The 18,288-nt window shown below is 36.2% G+C and overlaps 2 protein-coding genes across 3 annotated transcripts; one reads left to right on the forward strand and one right to left on the reverse strand.

Moving 5' to 3' along the window:
- The first annotated feature begins 744 nt into the window (after window positions 1-744).
- LOC147404915 (Thiamine pyrophosphate dependent pyruvate decarboxylase family protein) lies at window positions 745-7,423 on the forward strand. 2 transcript variants are annotated; one of them, XM_086441013.1, is made up of 3 exons: window positions 745-2,228; window positions 6,023-6,338; window positions 7,080-7,423. In XM_086441013.1, the coding sequence occupies exons 1-2, from the start codon at window positions 813-815 to the stop codon at window positions 6,335-6,337; spliced, it is 1,731 nt and encodes a 576-aa protein (XP_086297139.1). In that variant the 5' UTR covers window positions 745-812; the 3' UTR covers window position 6,338; window positions 7,080-7,423. The 2 variants fall into 2 exon arrangements, with proteins under 2 accessions (XP_086297139.1, XP_086297138.1); XM_086441012.1 differs by lacking the exon at window positions 7,080-7,423 and having other exon boundaries at window positions 6,023-6,547.
- Window positions 7,424-11,758: 4,335 nt separating this feature from the next.
- On the reverse strand, window positions 11,759-13,308 carry LOC147404916 (BRI1 kinase inhibitor 1-like). The gene has a single exon (XM_086441014.1). It carries the CDS (start codon window positions 12,921-12,923, stop codon window positions 12,036-12,038), a length of 888 nt encoding a protein of 295 aa, XP_086297140.1. The 5' UTR covers window positions 12,924-13,308; the 3' UTR covers window positions 11,759-12,035.
- Between the last annotated feature and the right edge of the window lie 4,980 nt (window positions 13,309-18,288).

Genomic DNA, 18,288 nt, shown 5'->3' on the forward strand with positions numbered 1-18,288 from the left:
ACCTCTAACAAAAAATCTTTGAATTTTCTCCCTAAAGCACCTTCAACATTACCATTTACTATAGTTTACTATTACAACAACAAAAAAATCTTGACCCTGATACTTTAATTTAAAATATCTCAAAATGCCCTCATCTTGTACCTAAAGTTTAAAATCTTCGATTTTTCTTTTCGAAAGAAGTTGTCGACAAACTCCTTGATGATTTTTTTTTACCTTTATCTTCATATTAGTTACTTTAACCATTAGCCAAAAAAAATTGTTACTATCTTATCCTACCTTACTACAAGAAGAAGAATACATAATTTTTAGAAAAAAATATGAAAAGTAATTTTTGAACATTTTTCAAAAGTGATTAAAAATAGATGGAGAGGATGAAGAGCTTAAAGAAATCTCATTTTGGAAAGAAAAATCAAGGTTTATTCGTTAGAGAGGGTTAAGGTGAAGGCATTTTTAAGTGATTATTCATTAGTCTATACGAGAGGATCAAGGTCAAGGGTTATGTCACCAATTTACAAAACATACGGGAGGCATCCCAAATATTCACCAAAACATGGAGGTGTATGTTACAATTAAAGCTGTTTCGGGTAGAAGTCGCCCGCCATAGTGACGACTAACGTGTCGTCTTGGACTCATTCACTAACCACTACTCTAGTACTCTGTCAACTGTAATTTTCTAAAACACACAAGGGTAAAATCGGAATGAAAGGTTCCTCGATAACACCTCGCTCACTCTTTCTTTCTACTCATTCTCATTCTCCTCCCCAAGTGCCACTCTGCAATCTCTCTCTCTCTCTATCTCTCGAGCTCCTTTAATGGCGGATACACATCTACAAACCCTAAACAATCCAGAAACCCTAATCGATACAAATGTCCTTGTTGCTCGATCTCTCGTTCGTGCTGGTGTCGAATACATGTTCGGTGTAGTTGGAATTCCAGTAACCTCTCTCGCAAATAGAGCGGTTTCTGCAGGAATCCGATTCATTGCTTTTCACAATGAGCAATCTGCAGGTTACGCTGCTTCTGCTTATGGATTCCTCACTGGAAAACCTGGAATTCTCCTCACTGTGTCGGGCCCAGGTTGCGTCCACGGACTTGCAGGTCTATCAAACGCAGCTGTGAACACATGGCCGATGATCATGATCTCTGGTTCTTGCGATCAGAAAGATTTCGGTAGGGGAGATTTTCAGGAACTCGATCAGATCGAAGCTGTTAAACCCTTTGTGAAATTAGCATTAAAAGCGACTGATATTTCCCAAATCCCTAAATTTGTTTTCGATGTTGTTGATCGGGCTTTGTTGGGTAGGCCTGGTGGATGTTATTTAGATATTCCATCAGATGTTCTTCATCAAACAGTTTCTGAATCTGAAGCTGTTAAATTGTTGGATTTTGCGGAAAAATCTAGGAGTTTAGAAGTAATTAAGACTGTAGAGACCCTAGAAATTGAAAATGCTGTTTCTTTGCTTAAACAAGCTGAGAGACCTTTGATTGTGTTTGGGAAAGGTGCGGCCTTTTCTAGGGCAGAAAACAGTTTGAAGAAATTGGTTGAAAATACTGGAATTCCATTCTTGCCCACTCCTATGGGGAAGGGATTGTTGCCCGATACTCATGAACTGGCTGCTACGGCTGCACGATCGCTTGCGATTGGTCGATGTGATGTTGCACTTGTTGTCGGTGCTAGACTTAATTGGTTGTTGCATTTCGGGGAGCCACCAAAATGGTCCAAGGATGTGAAGTTTATTTTAGTTGATGTTTCGAAGGAAGAAATTGAACTTCGTAAACCCCATATTGGTTTGGTTGGTGATGCAAAACGGGTTTTGGATACTATAAATGAGGAAATTAAGGATGATCCATTCTGTTTTGGTAAATCGCATCCTTGGGTTGAAGCGATTTCAAAGAAGGCGAAAGAAAATGTGTCTAAGATGGAAATTCAGTTGGCGAAGGATGTCGTGCCCTTTAATTTCCTTACGCCGATGAGGATTATAAGGGATGCGATCCTTGCAGAGGGAAGCCCGGCTCCTATTTTGGTTTCGGAGGGTGCAAATACAATGGATGTTGGTCGGGGTGTGTTGGTTCAGACAGAGCCAAGGACAAGGTTGGATGCGGGGACTTGGGGGACAATGGGAGTTGGTTTGGGTTATTGCATTGCTGCTGCTGTGGCATCCCCTGGTCATCTTGTTGTTGCTGTTGAAGGAGATTCTGGTTTTGGGTTCAGTGCCATGGAATGCGAGGTATGATGCCCTGAAACACTTGCTGCATCTGTGCATTCTTATGGATAAGAGGCACTCAATAAAGCTTACATGCATACTGAAATTTATATCTGAGGGATGAAAATGATCCCATAATTTTATGTTTGATGCATTTTTTTTATTATCTTGGCTGTGATATCTGCTTATTTTATTGCTTCTTTCCAAGAGTGTGGTTTTGTTTTGTTTGATTAATTTGAATTTTAGGGATTCATGTTGACAAGCGTACCCTAGTGGGATTTTATTTCTTAATTTATGGATTTGCTCATTGATGAGCATACCCTATTCCATCCATAGGGAGAGAAACTAAATCCCATTGATGTAGCCATGCCAATCCATATACTTTATTGCTTGAAAATTAGTAAAGAAACAAAATATTTGGTTGATGACACAAATGAACACTATAATAGGGTAATCATCGTTACTCCTAAAAATGCCACCAATTGTGCCTTGTTAGACTAGGAACCCATTTGTTAAAATAATACTTGATTATATTATTCAAATCCAACGATCATAAATGATCACATGGGATTGACTTTCACAATTGCCTATTATCACACGATAAAACTGGAAAACATGTAATTGTACATATCTTACAATTGATTGGCGAACTTCCCAGAATTTCGTAGTAGCGAGTCTATGGTCTCTCCATCCGAGGAAGAAAGGTGGATTTGGTCAGAAAGTTGAGATGGTCCTTTATCCATTAGACCCTTTCATGTCTTATTGAGTGCTTATTCAGATCTTTCTCATGTGTGTCTGTCAAATTTATGTGCTTCATTTATTTGAGGCAGTAAAATCCTATCCAAAGTGCCTTCATTTGCTTGGTGTGTTTTTGTTGATAGCTTACTTATCCAGGATCATCTTATAAGCCACTAGATCGCCATTGTTGATTTTTGTTGTATGTGACAATTGAGCGGTGAATTTTCTGTCATCTTTTCTTGCATTGTACCTCATCTCGACATATTTGAAATCTTTTCCCCTCACTTTTGTATTTCTTGGGTGCCTCCTTGCTCAATTATTGATTTCTGTCGTAATTAGTCCTTCTTTGCCGGTGAGTTCAGAAAAAGGCTTTGATATTTTGTCGTCAAAATCTTTTAAGAAGCGTGAAAATTTTTTATTTTTTATATTTTGTCTTTAGATGGGGTCATCTTTACCGGAAGGGTTTGTTGCTCGATACGCAGGAATTGGTTTTATATATATATAAATTCCGTTTTTTTTTTTTTGATAACCAAGAATTTTATTAGACGTGGTCCCACAAGGGGAACAAAGGAAAACAGACAACAAAAGAAAGAAAAGCCTAAGAAAACAAGGAAAAAGAACAAAAGCAACAAAAAGCACCACCAAGCAAAACCCACAACAGACACGTCACATTCTACTTACAAGATCCCATTACTAAGACATCCTCAAAATGAAAGCCTCTAAACTCGTGAAACTATTTGCACCAATAAAACAATAAACCCACAATGCTAAAGATAATTTCTTGTGTCGATTGCTCCTTCCCATCAAAGATCCACCCATTTCTTTCTTTCCATAAACCCCAACAAATGGCCGGGGGGATAAAATTCCAAAGAATCCTCTCCTTGCCGACACATTCAGTAGACCTCCAACAATCGAGTAAAAAAGGAATTGAAAGGGGATTACACCAATAGAGATTGAACAACGAAAGGAAAAAGGACCAAACCTGGTGAGCCACCCCACAATGGAGAAAAAAGTGATTGACAAACTCACCATTTGCTTTATAGAGAGAACAAAACTCTGCAATAACCACTCCCCTTGATCTAAGATGATCAATCGTGAGGAACTTATCTAGGGCCGCCACCCAAAGAAAGAGAGCAACTTTTAAGGCTATGGATGAAAGAAGCAACGGGAAAAGATGACTTATCAACAGTGTCAAGAAGAATGTAAAAAGATTTCACACTAAAAAGACTTGAATAGTACCAACCCCGGATCAACTATCTGCCAATTGGGTGAGCGAGCCAATAGAAGGTAAAATGCTAAGGAGGGATGAGACCTCAGGAATTTCTCAGTCGTTAACATAGTCATCAAGTCGGGGTTCAGGAAAAAGTCGGAAAAATCGAAATAGTGTTAAGACAATATATATTTTTCTATTAAGTGGTGTTATTATTTATATCATCAAATCCTATTTTAAACTATAAGAATAAATGGTCTTTGAAAAAGCCTTTTTAAAAAGTGACGATTAAATCACATTTTTTTGTTTAAATCTCAATTAAATCGTGACTTTTTCAAAAAGTCATGATTTAATCACCAGTCTTTAAAATCGCGATTTAAATACGACTTTTCGAAAAAGTTGGCGACTTTGGTGACTATGGTTGTTAAAGTTTCGTCTGAAGCCGAAGTCCCAAGACACATCCTGACCAATACGCAACATCAAAGTAGAGACATGCACCCTTTTTTTGGCAAACAAAGCAAAGAGGGTAGGAAAACTTTCTTGGAGAGAGGAATCACCACACCACATATCTTCCCAAAAAAGAATTTTGTCACTGGGTCTCACCTTGAATCTGATAAACTTGTGGAAGAGATGACCTAATCTCTAAATACCTTACCACACCCCACACCTCACGCCTATACGGTTTATTACTCATAACACTGCTCCATCCCCTAGGATCCTCACCAAATTTAGCCTTGATAACCTTCCTCCAAAGGTTCTCCTTCTCAACACCAAACCTCCACAACCACTTACCCAAGAAAGCCTGATTCATTTGTCTCAACATCCTAATCCCAATGCCCCCATACTTTTTGGGTCGGCACGCGAATTTCCATTTGACCAAATGGAACTCTCGTTTCCCACTACTATCATTCCAAAGAAAGTCTTTCAAAATTGTTTCAATTTGGTCTTCAATCTTCTTAAGGGCTTTAAACAAGGACAAAAAGTGGATAGGAATACTAGACATAGTACTTTTGATCAGAGCTAGCTTCCTTCCCTGATTTTATAATTGGACTCTTGAAGCTAACAAGGACACATATGGGAAGCGTTCGGAGGCCCTAAGGAGAGTCAAACATTGTGCCAAACATTTTCAATATATGGGCTGATTTTTTGTGAGGATGATCTTGATGGCGAGGAGATCATCCTAAAAAAAATAAAATCAGCCCATTCTGAAACTTCTAACCCTATAAAAAACGGTTTACAAATAATTGACGGTCCATGATTCTTCAATAAACTGGGGTTAGAAGTTTCAGAATGGGATGATTTTTTGTGAGGATGATTTCCTCCACCATAGAGATCATCCTCACAAAAAATCAGCCCATTCTGAAACTTCTAACCCCTATTATGAAAAATGTTTGGCTCTCTTTAGGGCCTCCGAACGCAACCCATATATATAGGGATATACTTACTTTGGCATTTCTGTTATTGTACTATGATTCCACATATTTCTTTTGTGAGCATGGGTAGTAGGACGGAGTCCTGTTTCTTATGATGCTTGAAGCTGTCAACATCATACACTTGTTTATCGTTGAAGTTTCCAAATTTAGCCAAGGATATGATATAAGACATCTCTTAGTCTATTGGTTTATGTGTCTCATGTTGGTGAAACTGTTTATAGACTCTAAGAATGCTTCATTTCTTTAAGGAACACTTCTGAAACAGACTAATGTACTATCAAATTTATCCTCTTTCACATTTCTGAAGTGCATTATTAACTCAAAAGGAATTGTGTTTGGTGGCAATTGTTCAACCAAAGTTCAGAAGTTTATTTTATTCTAATTATAAGAAGAAATTTTCACATAGAGATATATGTCCTTTTGGCATATTCTTGCAGACATTGGTGCGGTACCAGTTACCAGTTGTTGTTATCGTTTTTAACAACGGTGGCGTGTATGGCGGTGATCGAAGGAACCCTGAAGAAATTACTGGGCCTCACAAAGAGGACCCTGCACCTACTTCTTTTGTCCCTGGTGCAGCATATCATACCTTGATTGAAGCCTTCGGAGGGAAAGGTTATCTTGTTGGGACACCTGAAGAACTCAAGTCTGCCCTCACTGAATCATTTGCTGCACGGAAGCCAGCTGTAATAAATGTAACAATCGATCCATATGCTGGTGCAGAAAGTGGGCGAATGCAGCACAAGAACTGAGGTATAGGATTTATTTCCCCTGCTTGAATTTAGGCCTCATTTTTTTTAAGTCAACCCAGTATTTTTTCTGCATTATAAGTAAATAATATTTAAGGTTGCATAATATACAACATATGGTACCAATCAGAGTGAGTCATATATCTGTAATCTTGTAATAAACTTATTAACTGAAGTTTAGAGTGATTTCATTTATCTTCTTATTTGTTTAAAGGAGTCTGTCTTCAATTTCAATATATATTTATTTTTCGATTCTTTAATTTAAGGAGTGGTAGTAAAAGTGTAAAAGGACTTGCCACCAAATGCAGGTTGGGGTTCTTGTGGACTCTCATAAATCTGCACTAGGAATTTGAGACAAAGGTATAACTGAATTATGGCTGAAAAAGTAAGTCTTATAGCTGATGAAGGCACCTCTTGCTTTACTTTTCCTAATAGTAGACTTCTAAGTGAATGGACAAGATTTGTGTCTATTTTAAGTTTGACATGTGCAATGGCCTTAGTGAGTGAATTTAAGTCCTCAGATGTTGTTTGTCCCTTTTCAAAATTGTTAAGAAAGTTAAAATGCTAAACTGATAATCGAAGTTTCCTAGGTAAAGTTTTATGAGGTAACAGATCTGTGTTTCCAAACTCGGATTATCTTTGAAATCGATCTAAGGTTGTTTGAAGTTAAAGAGTTGAAGGTTGTGTTTGATTTAATGTTAGAAAAGGAGGGTAAAACTTACCAAATTCTCCTTTTGCATTGTAGGTATTCAGTGGAGATTTGGGTATACTTTTGTCCTTTTGGTATTCAAGATATTTTCTTTCCTTGATATTGTTGTTGTTTCAATAGTGGGATTGTAGAGTGTTCTTAAGCAAAGAGAGGGAAAGATGGAGCTGTGTTCCTCTAACTGTGTGTTGGATATCTGCAAGGAAGGTCATTAGCATTGCTGCTAGTGTTTTAAGGAGTTTTATTAGAGGAACATTTTTGTTTTTTAGTTTTTTTTTTTGTTGTTGAAGATTTCTTGTTTTGGTGGGAGTCCTCTGTAAGGATAGAGTTTATTTCTTTTTCTGTGGAGGTCAGCCTGACCTCTTTTATTATTTCTTTCCTTAGTAAAATTGCTTTACATAACATAAAAAAGAAAAAGGATTTACAATTAAGGTTGAGATTGTCTAGAGTTTGACATGCACAATTATGATCAATGATGGTACAAATGAAAACTTTGGTGCAGATTTAGGATTCTGAAGGCTGAGTAAAAGAGGACCTCACTCCCAAGTTACTGATAATGACGATGATGACTGATTGATATAAAAACCTGGGTGGTTTCATGCATTGCAAGGCAAACTTAAGGTCGTGGGTTCAAGTCCAGCTTACTCATAAAAATAAAAAACAATAAAAGCCCAAAACATGTATGCTGACTTCCTACATATAATGCTTTTTTCCGTATAAAAAAAAAAAAAAATCATGTTCTTCGCCTTCTGTATGCCCCAGAAAACTGCAAAAGACATGAGCTTCATAAGAATACTCTCTCCCTACTAAAAACAGCCAGCTTTAAAAATAAGTGAAGGACCATGCTAGAGGATGACACCACAAGAATTTGGAAAAGAGAAACCAAACTTTATGGGGAAATTCATATTGGATTAAGAGATGCTCCAAATATTCCACACTAAATTCTAAATTTACAGATGAAGCGAAAAATTTAGAGAAATTCTATTGCCACACCAACTTTTGCTAACCCCACCCCAATTAATATTCAAATACCAAAGAATATTAGCACACATCTTGCAAAATTTGTCACCCTAGCTGCAAGCCCAAATCATACAGTCCTCCACCAAAAAAGTAAATAAGGTCATATTATAACATCCGAAAAGAACCCCATTGAGCCCATATCTCTTAGGGCCATACTTGGGCTAAGCCAACTTAGGCATAGTTGGGATTGGTTTGGTACAACAATGGTTTCAAAATTTGGGTTGACGTCTCATCTTGAACGAGTCAACTCATTTGTATGAGACAAACCTTTTAACTTGGTTTATAATGATTGATTTACATATTTTTAAATTAAAATAATTATGACTTTTTAATAAAATAAGGTAGGTTAGAAGATGTTTAGTCATAAAATCATGTTTTATTTATATAATAAAGTTTTAAATTCTAATTTTTTTAAATTATTTTAATCAAAATCTACCAAATCCCAGTTGACTTGGCTGGGTTTTTCAAAATATCGTCCGAGACATCTCGTTTATCTCGCGAGATGACGTGAATGGTTGAGACACCTAGTATATCCATATCCTTGCTGAATGAGACCGAGATGACTCGGGCGTGGGTACAACCTGCCCCTTTAGGATTGGGTTAAAGCACCACAAACCCCAGTCACGACCCACTCATTGAGAGCCCCTACTAACATATTAATGTACTTGATATTCATACTTGATGGTTGAACTGCCTTGTCTTTTACAAGGATTTAGGCTACCCCACAAAGCTAGCATACATGATTTGAAAAATAAGATTCTCCTTGAGCCCACCATTTATATTTCATACCTCCCAAGTGTGGGGACTTTCGAAGTGGTGGTTGCAAAATAGACTCATTTAATGAGTTGTAAATTCCAATGCTACAGATAAAAAGTATGTATTTGCTGAAGAGCCAATGAGTAAGACAGACTCACACCATTCATTTCTATCCATCCCCCACCTTCGATCATTGGAGGGAGGAGAGAGAGAGGGAATTATTATGGGTTTCTCTCTTCTTTGGTATTTTATAATGAGTGTTCAACAAAATAAAGGATAGAAGCACTTTCTATGTGGGAGAGTGATTTTGATTTAGTGGGAGTAATGATGTTATAATGATAAAGTTGATACTCCCAACGTGAGAGATGAGCCAGTCACTCTCGCACATAGAAAGTGACAATGTCCAAATAGTTAAGGCTGTTAATGGATCGGGTTTGGATTGGATTGTTGATATGAGTTAAGCATTTATTATGTAAAATACCAACATACTTTTGTCTATTTTTTTTTTTTATATAATAAAAGTCGTGCTGGAGTGACCATAAGATAGTACCTCACAATTACATCACACTTTCTTGACATGGAAGAGTGTAGGAATCATAGGTACTTTACATTGAGTTATGAGTGAAAAAACATTTTTGGTTCTTATACACTTCCACGTCAAGAAAGTGTGATATGATGTATAATCTTAAAGTCACTTCAGTACTATTCTTTTAGTAAAAGACAAAATGGATAGGAGGAGTTTTCCTTATCAAACTAGCATCTCCACACTGGATCTTATTAGATTGGGTCGTTGAAACCCAAATCCTTATCCTCCGAGTCTAAGTTATCAGATTGGGTTTTGGGTTTTGGGTTTGATCCGATCCATTGACATGTGTATAAAAGTAGTCTCCGCGTTCACACCATACAAATCTCGAGGAAAATCAGATTAAGTTATTCTCATTGATTTAACTAATATATAGGTATAAAATCTCATCTCGAGGTATTGTCTTAATCAAAAGAAAATTGAGATTAATTGTCTGGGTCAAGATAATGTGAAAGCATTATAAAAGTTACTGTAATACAGACTTTTCATGTAAAGTATGAGATGAACAACCATGGAATCCCAGGGATATTATCTCTTTTAACAGTCCAACCACTGCCTTAGGAGTTACAACCACCATGACTTTCATGTTTCAAGTCCCTTTCTGTTAGCTTTTTCAATGGGGATTGATGGTCATCCCACTCATTTTTTTTTACCCAATCTTCTTCTTTTGTTGTAACTAAGTAAGTTAGGTGTTATAATTAGGATGAAAACCTCTCTCTCTCTCTCTCTGGTTGATTGAAAATTAATTGCCACCACATATATCCATGGTTCAAAGTTTTATGTCATTTCTGAATGTTTCAATGAAAAATTCTAATTTTAAAATCGGAATGAAACATTGATCACAAAACATTGAATGTTTGAAGAATAATTCGAGTGATTTTAGAATATTTTTGTTTAGGCCATTTCATTTTTTTCTTTTGATCAAAACATTACATCAAAACAAAATTTTAAACCTTGCACTTAGCGTAGTTCTTGAATCACAATATCAGTGGTGGGCCTCTCATAAAGATGTGTGGATGTAAATTCTATTGTGATCCTTATCAGCTTTTGGGATCCTAAGATTTAGATAATATGGTTAATAAGAATGTAATTTCATGAGGGCAAGATTGGTGCAGCTCGTTGGTTCACTTTGTTCAAATTCGGGTTCATGATTCATGATACGGACATAAGAAGAGAGAACTAGTTTTTCAATTTGCTTAGGTTCACTAGTTTGATTCGCTTTGGTTTTACATATATACATAATTCAAATATGCAAGTAAGTTCCTTACCTTAAAGGTGCCAACTTAATTGGGTAAGTTGGTAAGGTGCATGGAGTATTGATCCCTCGACCTGGGTTTAAAATCTGTTGAACCCACTTTCTCGTTTCTCGTTGACCACTAACTCTTATTTCCCTTAAAAAAATTAAATCACGCACGTTAAAAAATTCCAAGCCATACATAATATAAAACTATACTAAAATATATTTAAAATCATTGTCTTATCAAATTTAAGTGCCATATTAATCGAATTATAGCCACATTCATATGTCAAAAAGCAAGTGCCAAAGGAAATAAGTGCTCATATGATGGTGTCTAGAAAATGAAAAAAGTCAAGTAGAGGCAATGATGACTTACTCCTAAGAGAAGCTAAAGTTTAAGGGAAGATTGAAGATGACTTCGAGGAGATGGAAAACACATACATGAGTTGTACCATGAATCAATTTGCTTTATACGAATTTACGATTTGGTATAAGTGCTACCCATAGCTTCATTACATTTGTTAATTGCATATTCATGCAAATGAACAGTCGATATATGATGTGTCTTTGAAGCATAAATACTTACCCCAAACTAATGTGCGAGAAAACTTTTTCTTGATAGTGAGATTCAACTCGTGATCTCTTGGGATATAGGAACCTCTATGTATCGATGGAGGGACTATCCTTTATGACTCATGAATATAAAGAGATCACATTTTTACTCTAGAACAGCTAGAAATTTCCCTAATGTACTATATATGTCGATTATTTGAGCATAGAACCCATTGTCTACATGAACCTCCTACACCTAATTGTTCATACTCAATACTTTAGTTATTCAAAGCAACTCTATGTTAGGAGGAAGAACATCATAAAAAAACTAGAAATTAAACATATATCACTATCATCATCGCAATCAAAGCATTATCTCAACCATCGCGGTCATCAAAATGAATCTTATCATCTATTATCTAATGATATGTTTTCTGTTAATTCAACTGTTTTCATATTTTCTTTCAGTGCAACCAACAACATCCGGCCTTTTCTTGCTTTCTCTCTCTTAGAAGGTTCAAATTGGACGTTCAATTGGGATCACTTGTCTGTCTTTCGTTAAACATAAGAAAATCATCTCCCTTGTTTTATAATATACCTGCGAACATAGTTCATTTTCGATTTTAACTTAATAGACACATTTAGAGCAATTAAAGCATAGGCTTCAATATTTAAATTTATGATAGAAGGAAGAATTTCTTGGGATAATCTCATTTGAATTACAATATTCAAATGGTAATTAGCAAACCCAATATCATCATATTCATGTAAGATAACATAATTTACATATAAAATACCCCAAGTATGGAATCAAAGCAAAAGGAGAAATTTTCTTCCAAATTTCATATCAACATTTGGGTTTGATCTCCTCCTTCATTGCAATGGAATTCTTGCAGTGTGCAATAGCAGCTTGAATTGCACTTTGTAGCTCTTCCATGGTGCTTTCATTAGTAGGAGAAGGAAGAGTAGTCGGGGTAGCAACAAGAAGACCGCTGTTTGTCGGAGACGTCCACATAGATGCTGGTGCTGAGAATTGTCTTCTTCCTCTCCATTCTTGCTTCTCTTCCCAACTTAAATTACCCGAAAATGAATAATGCTTCGTTTTGAATTGTCGATTCTCGCTCTCTCTAAACAATAAATGAGGTCTAATTATTCTTAAATACCTCTTTAAAATGTTACTCACATTTAATCTCACCTTTCTCTTGTTCTTCTTGATTTCCTCCTCTTCTTTCTCTCTTTTTCCTACGTCTTTGGAGCCCTTTCGCCACCTTGTAAGCCCAAACAAAGAGAAGTACTTGGCCTTGCTTCTTCCCTTAGTTTCACTAGTATTACTATTATTGTTGTTGGTGGTGGTGATGGGTTTTCGATCTTCTGATAGATCTTTAATGGGAATACTAAAATTTTCGAAGGAATTGGTGGAAGAGCGAGGGGAGATGGGAAGGTGAGAGAGAAGGTGAAGAGGGAGGAGATGTCCATGAAAGAAAATATCATCGGCCGGAGACAAGTCGATAGCAAATGAAGGTGGAGAGGATTTGGATTTGTCGACAGGGACGGCGGAGGAGGGGTGGAGAGAGATTGTGAAGGAGAATTCATGAGAAGGAGAAGAGGATGGTGAAGGTGAAGAGGAAGTGATGGTTGGTGTTGATTGGCTTTCTTTTCCCTTTTGTTTTGATTTTTCTTCTTCTCCTCCTCCTTCCTTCTCTCTCTTCTTCTTTATCTCTTGTTGGGTGTCCATAGCTCAAAGAGGGTATGAGGGAGACTAACAAGATTTGTGTGAATGTTTGGAGTCCTGTCACCTTCTTTTATTTTTTGTTTAGGACATATATGAGAGAGAGAGAGAGAGAGAGAGAGAGTAAAACCTGGTTGAGAAAGTTAGACACTATGAATCTATACTAGAGCTAATTAGAATGTCTTGAGTAGAGAGAGAGAGAGAGAGAGAGAGAGAGAGAGAAATTTTAAACTCCATGAATCTATACTAGATCTTGGAATGTCTTGGGGAGAGAGAGCGAGAGAGAGATCTAAAAAGTGGAACTCTATAAAACTATACTAGAGCTTGGAATGTCTTGAGAGAGAGAGAGAGAGAAGTGAAACTCTTGGGAATCTATACTGAAGCTTGGAATGTTTTGTATAAAATGCAATGTCTTTTACCTCTTATCTTGCTTTTATTAGAGAGGATCGGAAATTACTAAAACAGCTATGTATATGATTAAAATTTAAAATTACTGAACCAATAAAATTTTGTATTTATTAAAACCATCGTTTACCCAATTTTGAATGAGGAACATTTTCCTTATTTTAAGCCTTACATAGAGCGACTCCGAAGTAGCACCCTCCACCCATGCCCATAAATGAGTCTTTTAGATATTGTGAGTAGATATTATAGATATCTATGTGATATGCACTCCAACCGTGATGCCCATAATTGTTTAATAATTTTTTAATTCAATTTCAGATCAACACTTTTTGAAATTGACTTATTTTCAACATACTTGCATGACTCTTTTGTCCAAAAAAAAAGGATGGGTAACCAAGTGGGGGTACCCTTTTTTGGTATCGAAAATGTCAACACCCAAAAAATAGTGACAAATGGGTCGTGCGTTTCGAGACACAATTTTTGGACTCCAGAAATGGGTCTTGAGTTCCAGACACAATTTTCTACCCAAAGCAACATTTGGGAAGGGATGAGTAGAGGGGTGGATATTGCGTTGGAGTTGCTCGAAAGGTCGTTTTGTTCAAACCACTTTAGCAATCCAACATGAAAAAAACTAAGATTAAAAAAATTCAAAAAACCTTTTAGTTTAGTCTTGACTCCAAGGTTTTGAAAATGAATGACTATCAAACTTCCACAAAATTCCCAAATTTAAAATTAAAAGTCTGTAGAATTTTGTCCTCCACAACCTTGAAGCGTTCGATCATATTTTTGGATATACTAAATGAGCCCAAGGACCCTTAGTAAGGGTGAAATACTTACTTACTTGATAAGGCTAGTCGATTTATTTTGTACTCATTTTTATTTAAGGAAACCGTTATTAATTTCAGTTGTTTAATTTACCTTTATGCCATTGAGTTGAAACAAGGATGAATAATAAGAGTAGGGATCCAAAGTGTAATGATTTTCTAACTCAACTTGACAGGATAACTCAAAAACTCACTGACGTGGCATGTGCAAAGAACCAAAGATTTTTTTTGCCTTGGGATACACAACTGCACATGTTTATGGAGATATATAATTGTGTATCCCAAGACAAAAAACTACGATTCTTTGTAGATGCCACATCAGTGAGTTTTTCAGTTATTCTAGCACGTTGAGTAACAAAATCAACACTCAGATCCAAAAAAGGTGTCCCGTTCTTAACCAAGGTCAGATGGCACCCCATTTTGTGTCACATGGCATTTTTGGTGACCTAGCAACCGTATAGATATGTGGTCCATCCCTTTGGTGAATCTACACACAAAAGATCAATTTGATTGGTGATGTGCATCCATTGATTATAGCATTGTCTTAAAAATGATTTCTAATAATTGGACTTAAATTCATTTTCATGAGGTTAGATCAAGTGGATACAAGTTATCAAACACCATGAGTTTTGGTACGTAGGTTCACATATCCATATCGCCAGTGGTTCCAAAAAATGCGACGTGACATAAAATGGGATGCCACCTGAGCTTAGTTAGGAACGGGACACCCTTCTGCATCCCTACTCAAATAGTAAATGGAAAGAATCATGTGACCATACGATATGTAATCAATTTTTTTATTTTTGTAAAAATAGATATTTGAAAAGGGACTGACTATTTGCACACCACCCATTACCAATTACACTTAAAAAATAAAAATAAAAAATGTTGCACTTTTTTTTTTCCTTCTTCAACCATGCCTACAGAAAGTACTGTTGGTTTAGTAATTTTTGCAAGAGATACTTAACTATTTTGGAGCCATGTTTACTAAGTTGTATGTTTTGAAATCATATTGCAAGAAATACTTTGGTTCTAAAGAGAATACAAGTAAAATTAATCACGACGAAACTAGAGCACGAGCAAAGAATACAAAGTTGCATGAAGACAAATAAGCTTTAAACCTTCAAAAATTACGAATTGAAGTGCATTCAATTGGTTTGAAAAAAAAAAGATTTTTTTTAAGGTTGGTGTGCAACCCATGATTACTAGTGTGCAACTAGTCGGTCCCTTAAAAAATAATTAGATATATGGTTAATTTCATAAATATTATAATAAAAAAAATGGCTTCAATAATTTTTTGTGCAAAATACTTGTCCCTTTATCAGGGGCAGAGAATTTTAGCAATTTTGGGAGGACCAAGAGTTGAGTGACAGGCCTATTCCCGATCTCCTTTATGCACACGTGGCACATACTTTTGGACCGACCTTTTATTTATTTATTATTGGTCTTTTGGACCCTTATCTATGAATTTCCTGGCCCACCCTCCATAGACCAACACATTGAAAACTATTTTATGGGCTCTATGAATGGGTCCATAGCTAACTTCAAACTCATAATGAAAAATTTCTTGAATCAACCAATATAAATCTTCAATGGGGCATATTCCTTCTTCCCCCCCTTTTTTTTTCTTGAACCCGAGGTACCGGGCCCTCTTGGAGCACCCAACCTTCACTAGCACCAAGTAATTTCTTGGATAAATCCCTAAGAGTGGCCTTTAAGGGGGGATTCAAACTCAAGACCGCTTTGTAAGGCGTGGTCTTGGCTGTCTCACCAAACCTTAGATGGTTCAAAGGGGCATATTCTTGGTGTACAATGTCACCGACCAAAGAGACAGAGGCACCTAGGGACATTTAGGGAATCAATTTCTTGGTGCAGAAATTGATTGTGCCGTCATATTGACTTTTCTCATTTTAACAAAAGCAATTAGCGGCCTTAGCATTACTACTCTCGACTCAATGTTTTATGTGTAACATGAGGATTTTTTTTTTTTTTTTGAAATCGAGGTGTCTGAGCCTCTTAGAGTACCCTAATAATCCTTGGGGCACCTGTAATCCTCTCCCCCCACACGCACCAATTAATTTCTTGGATAAATCCCTGAAGGTGGCCTCTAAGGGGAGATTCGAACTCAAGACCTCCGCTTCCTAATGTGTGGTCTTGAAGCGGTTTTCAAAAGAACTTTTTCCTTTACATGACACATGTCAATAATTGAGATACCATTACATTATTAAATTGGTGATATACCATTTGATTTCGGTCTCCAAAAATATAGACTAAAGAAAAATGATCCCAAAATCCTTGATTTTTCTTCCCAAAATGAATCATCTTTGACTTCATGGATAAGATGATGATAATGATAGAGACAACAATAACGACGATAATGATGACAAGGGAATTGAAATCAATTTTTATTAGTCTATAACAGAAGGCAAAAGTCAAGGAGGCAAAATATAAGGATATAAAGGGGCACGACAGAAATTCTGAAAAAATAGGGTGCAATAAGTCATGTAAAGGGGAGGGTTCCTCCAAAATTTTGAAGCACAAAGTCGGGCTCATATATATGGGTCCGATTCGAGTGACTCATGGAAAATGACTCATAAAAAAAACACACGATCTTTGGCCGCGTAAATACAAAATCCCCAATCACGTGTGTTCTTACCGATCTATTTGCAAGATTTGTTTTAAATCTTGTGTGGTCCATAGATTTTCAATTTGTGAAATAAATCATAAATTTAAATATTTTTTTTAATTGCGTGGACACTTGAAGAATTAAATTTCCTCAATAACATATCCACTGGATTTTTCTTAAATCTAAAACTTTAGTGTCGGTGGTCTATATACAACTACATAATATGTGGGCGAGACTTGGAATTAATTATTGAATGAGAAAGAATGGGACATTTGGGACTCTATCAACTACTTAAAATAAAGAGCTTCAATTGCCACACCAACTTTTGCTAACGCCACCCCCAAGATGTGTGCTAATTGTTTAGTGATATATATATGAATTGGGGTGCCGTTAGCAAAATTTGGTGTGGCAATAGAATCTCTCAACAAAGAGGGGGGGGGGGGTGTTTACCCAAATTCTTAATGGGTCCTTAGTTAATAAAACCGGATCGAAAAATGATTGGGTCCATGATGCTAGATCCAAAAGCAATTAATCACCCGACAGACAGACGCCAAATTCTAAATAGGTCCATAGAATTGTTTTCCATAACCAAATCGAAAATGATCGGGTCCATGATGAAAGACCCAGAAGTGAAATCGAGGGAGCCCTTTTGGATGGTTAAGAGAGTGCCACGTCAACTACACAGAAATTATACCGTGAAAATTGGAGGTTCATTGACCGTCCATTTTCAAAGTCTTGAATCATGTAAAAAAAAAATCTTTTTTTTTTATTTAATCAAATCTACCCAATTAATTTTAAAAGGTGGTCGTGTTATTTTTTCTGAATGTAGTACTCTCTCGATTATAGATAAAGTGCTACAGATAATTACAAAAAAAATGACTACAAAGGATCGGCTCATTGTGGGACCATAATAATGTATGTTTAATACAACTCCAATTAAAAAATTTCTATTATAAACATCTTGTAAGATGCATTGCAAAAACATTAAATCATTAAATTCCCCTGTTTTGTGATCTTGTAAGGATATGTATAGTTGGTGCTCAATAGGAAATCAATTTTCATTTAGAAAAACTTGTCACCATTTTATCAAATAAATTTAAAACAAAATATTTTTGAGTCCAAAGCCGATTTTGAAAGCCTAGAAGTAGGAATCTAACCCAAAAGCATTTTTCCAAGACAATCTAAAGGAAACACATTCAATCCCATTTGATAGTCAAAGAAAATGTACGTATGGTACATTATTATATCGAATGTTCAATTTGAGGGTCAAATATAAACGCGAATTTCAGAAAGTATGTCGGGTTTGTAGTCGTTATAGATGATTGTGATTTGGGATCATGACACATCAATAAATGGGGTACCAGACATTTTTCATGTCTTTTGATATTATTGTTTCCATTCCCTTCCTGTATCACAAGAAATTATTTCCTTCCCATGAACTATATACATGATTTGGTGACATAAACAAGAAGATTTATCTCAAAAATTACCTAAAAAGTGGATACTAAGGTAAAAA

This window comes from Akebia trifoliata, chromosome 4, assembly GCF_017979445.1.
Source record: "Akebia trifoliata isolate Shusen 1 chromosome 4, ASM1797944v1, whole genome shotgun sequence".
Classification (NCBI taxonomy): Eukaryota; Viridiplantae; Streptophyta; class Magnoliopsida; order Ranunculales; family Lardizabalaceae; genus Akebia; species Akebia trifoliata.

Excerpts from the sequence above, each read along its gene's own strand:
- LOC147404915 (XM_086441013.1), top strand. The coding sequence starts at position 813 with ATGGCGGATACACATCTACAAACCCTAAACAATCCAGAAACCCTAATC. Across the intron at positions 2,229-6,022 it reads TCAGTGCCATGGAATGCGAG|ACATTGGTGCGGTACCAGTT; the intron begins GTATGATGCCCT and ends ATATTCTTGCAG.
- LOC147404916 (XM_086441014.1), bottom strand. The coding sequence starts at position 12,923 with ATGGACACCCAACAAGAGATAAAGAAGAAGAGAGAGAAGGAAGGAGGA.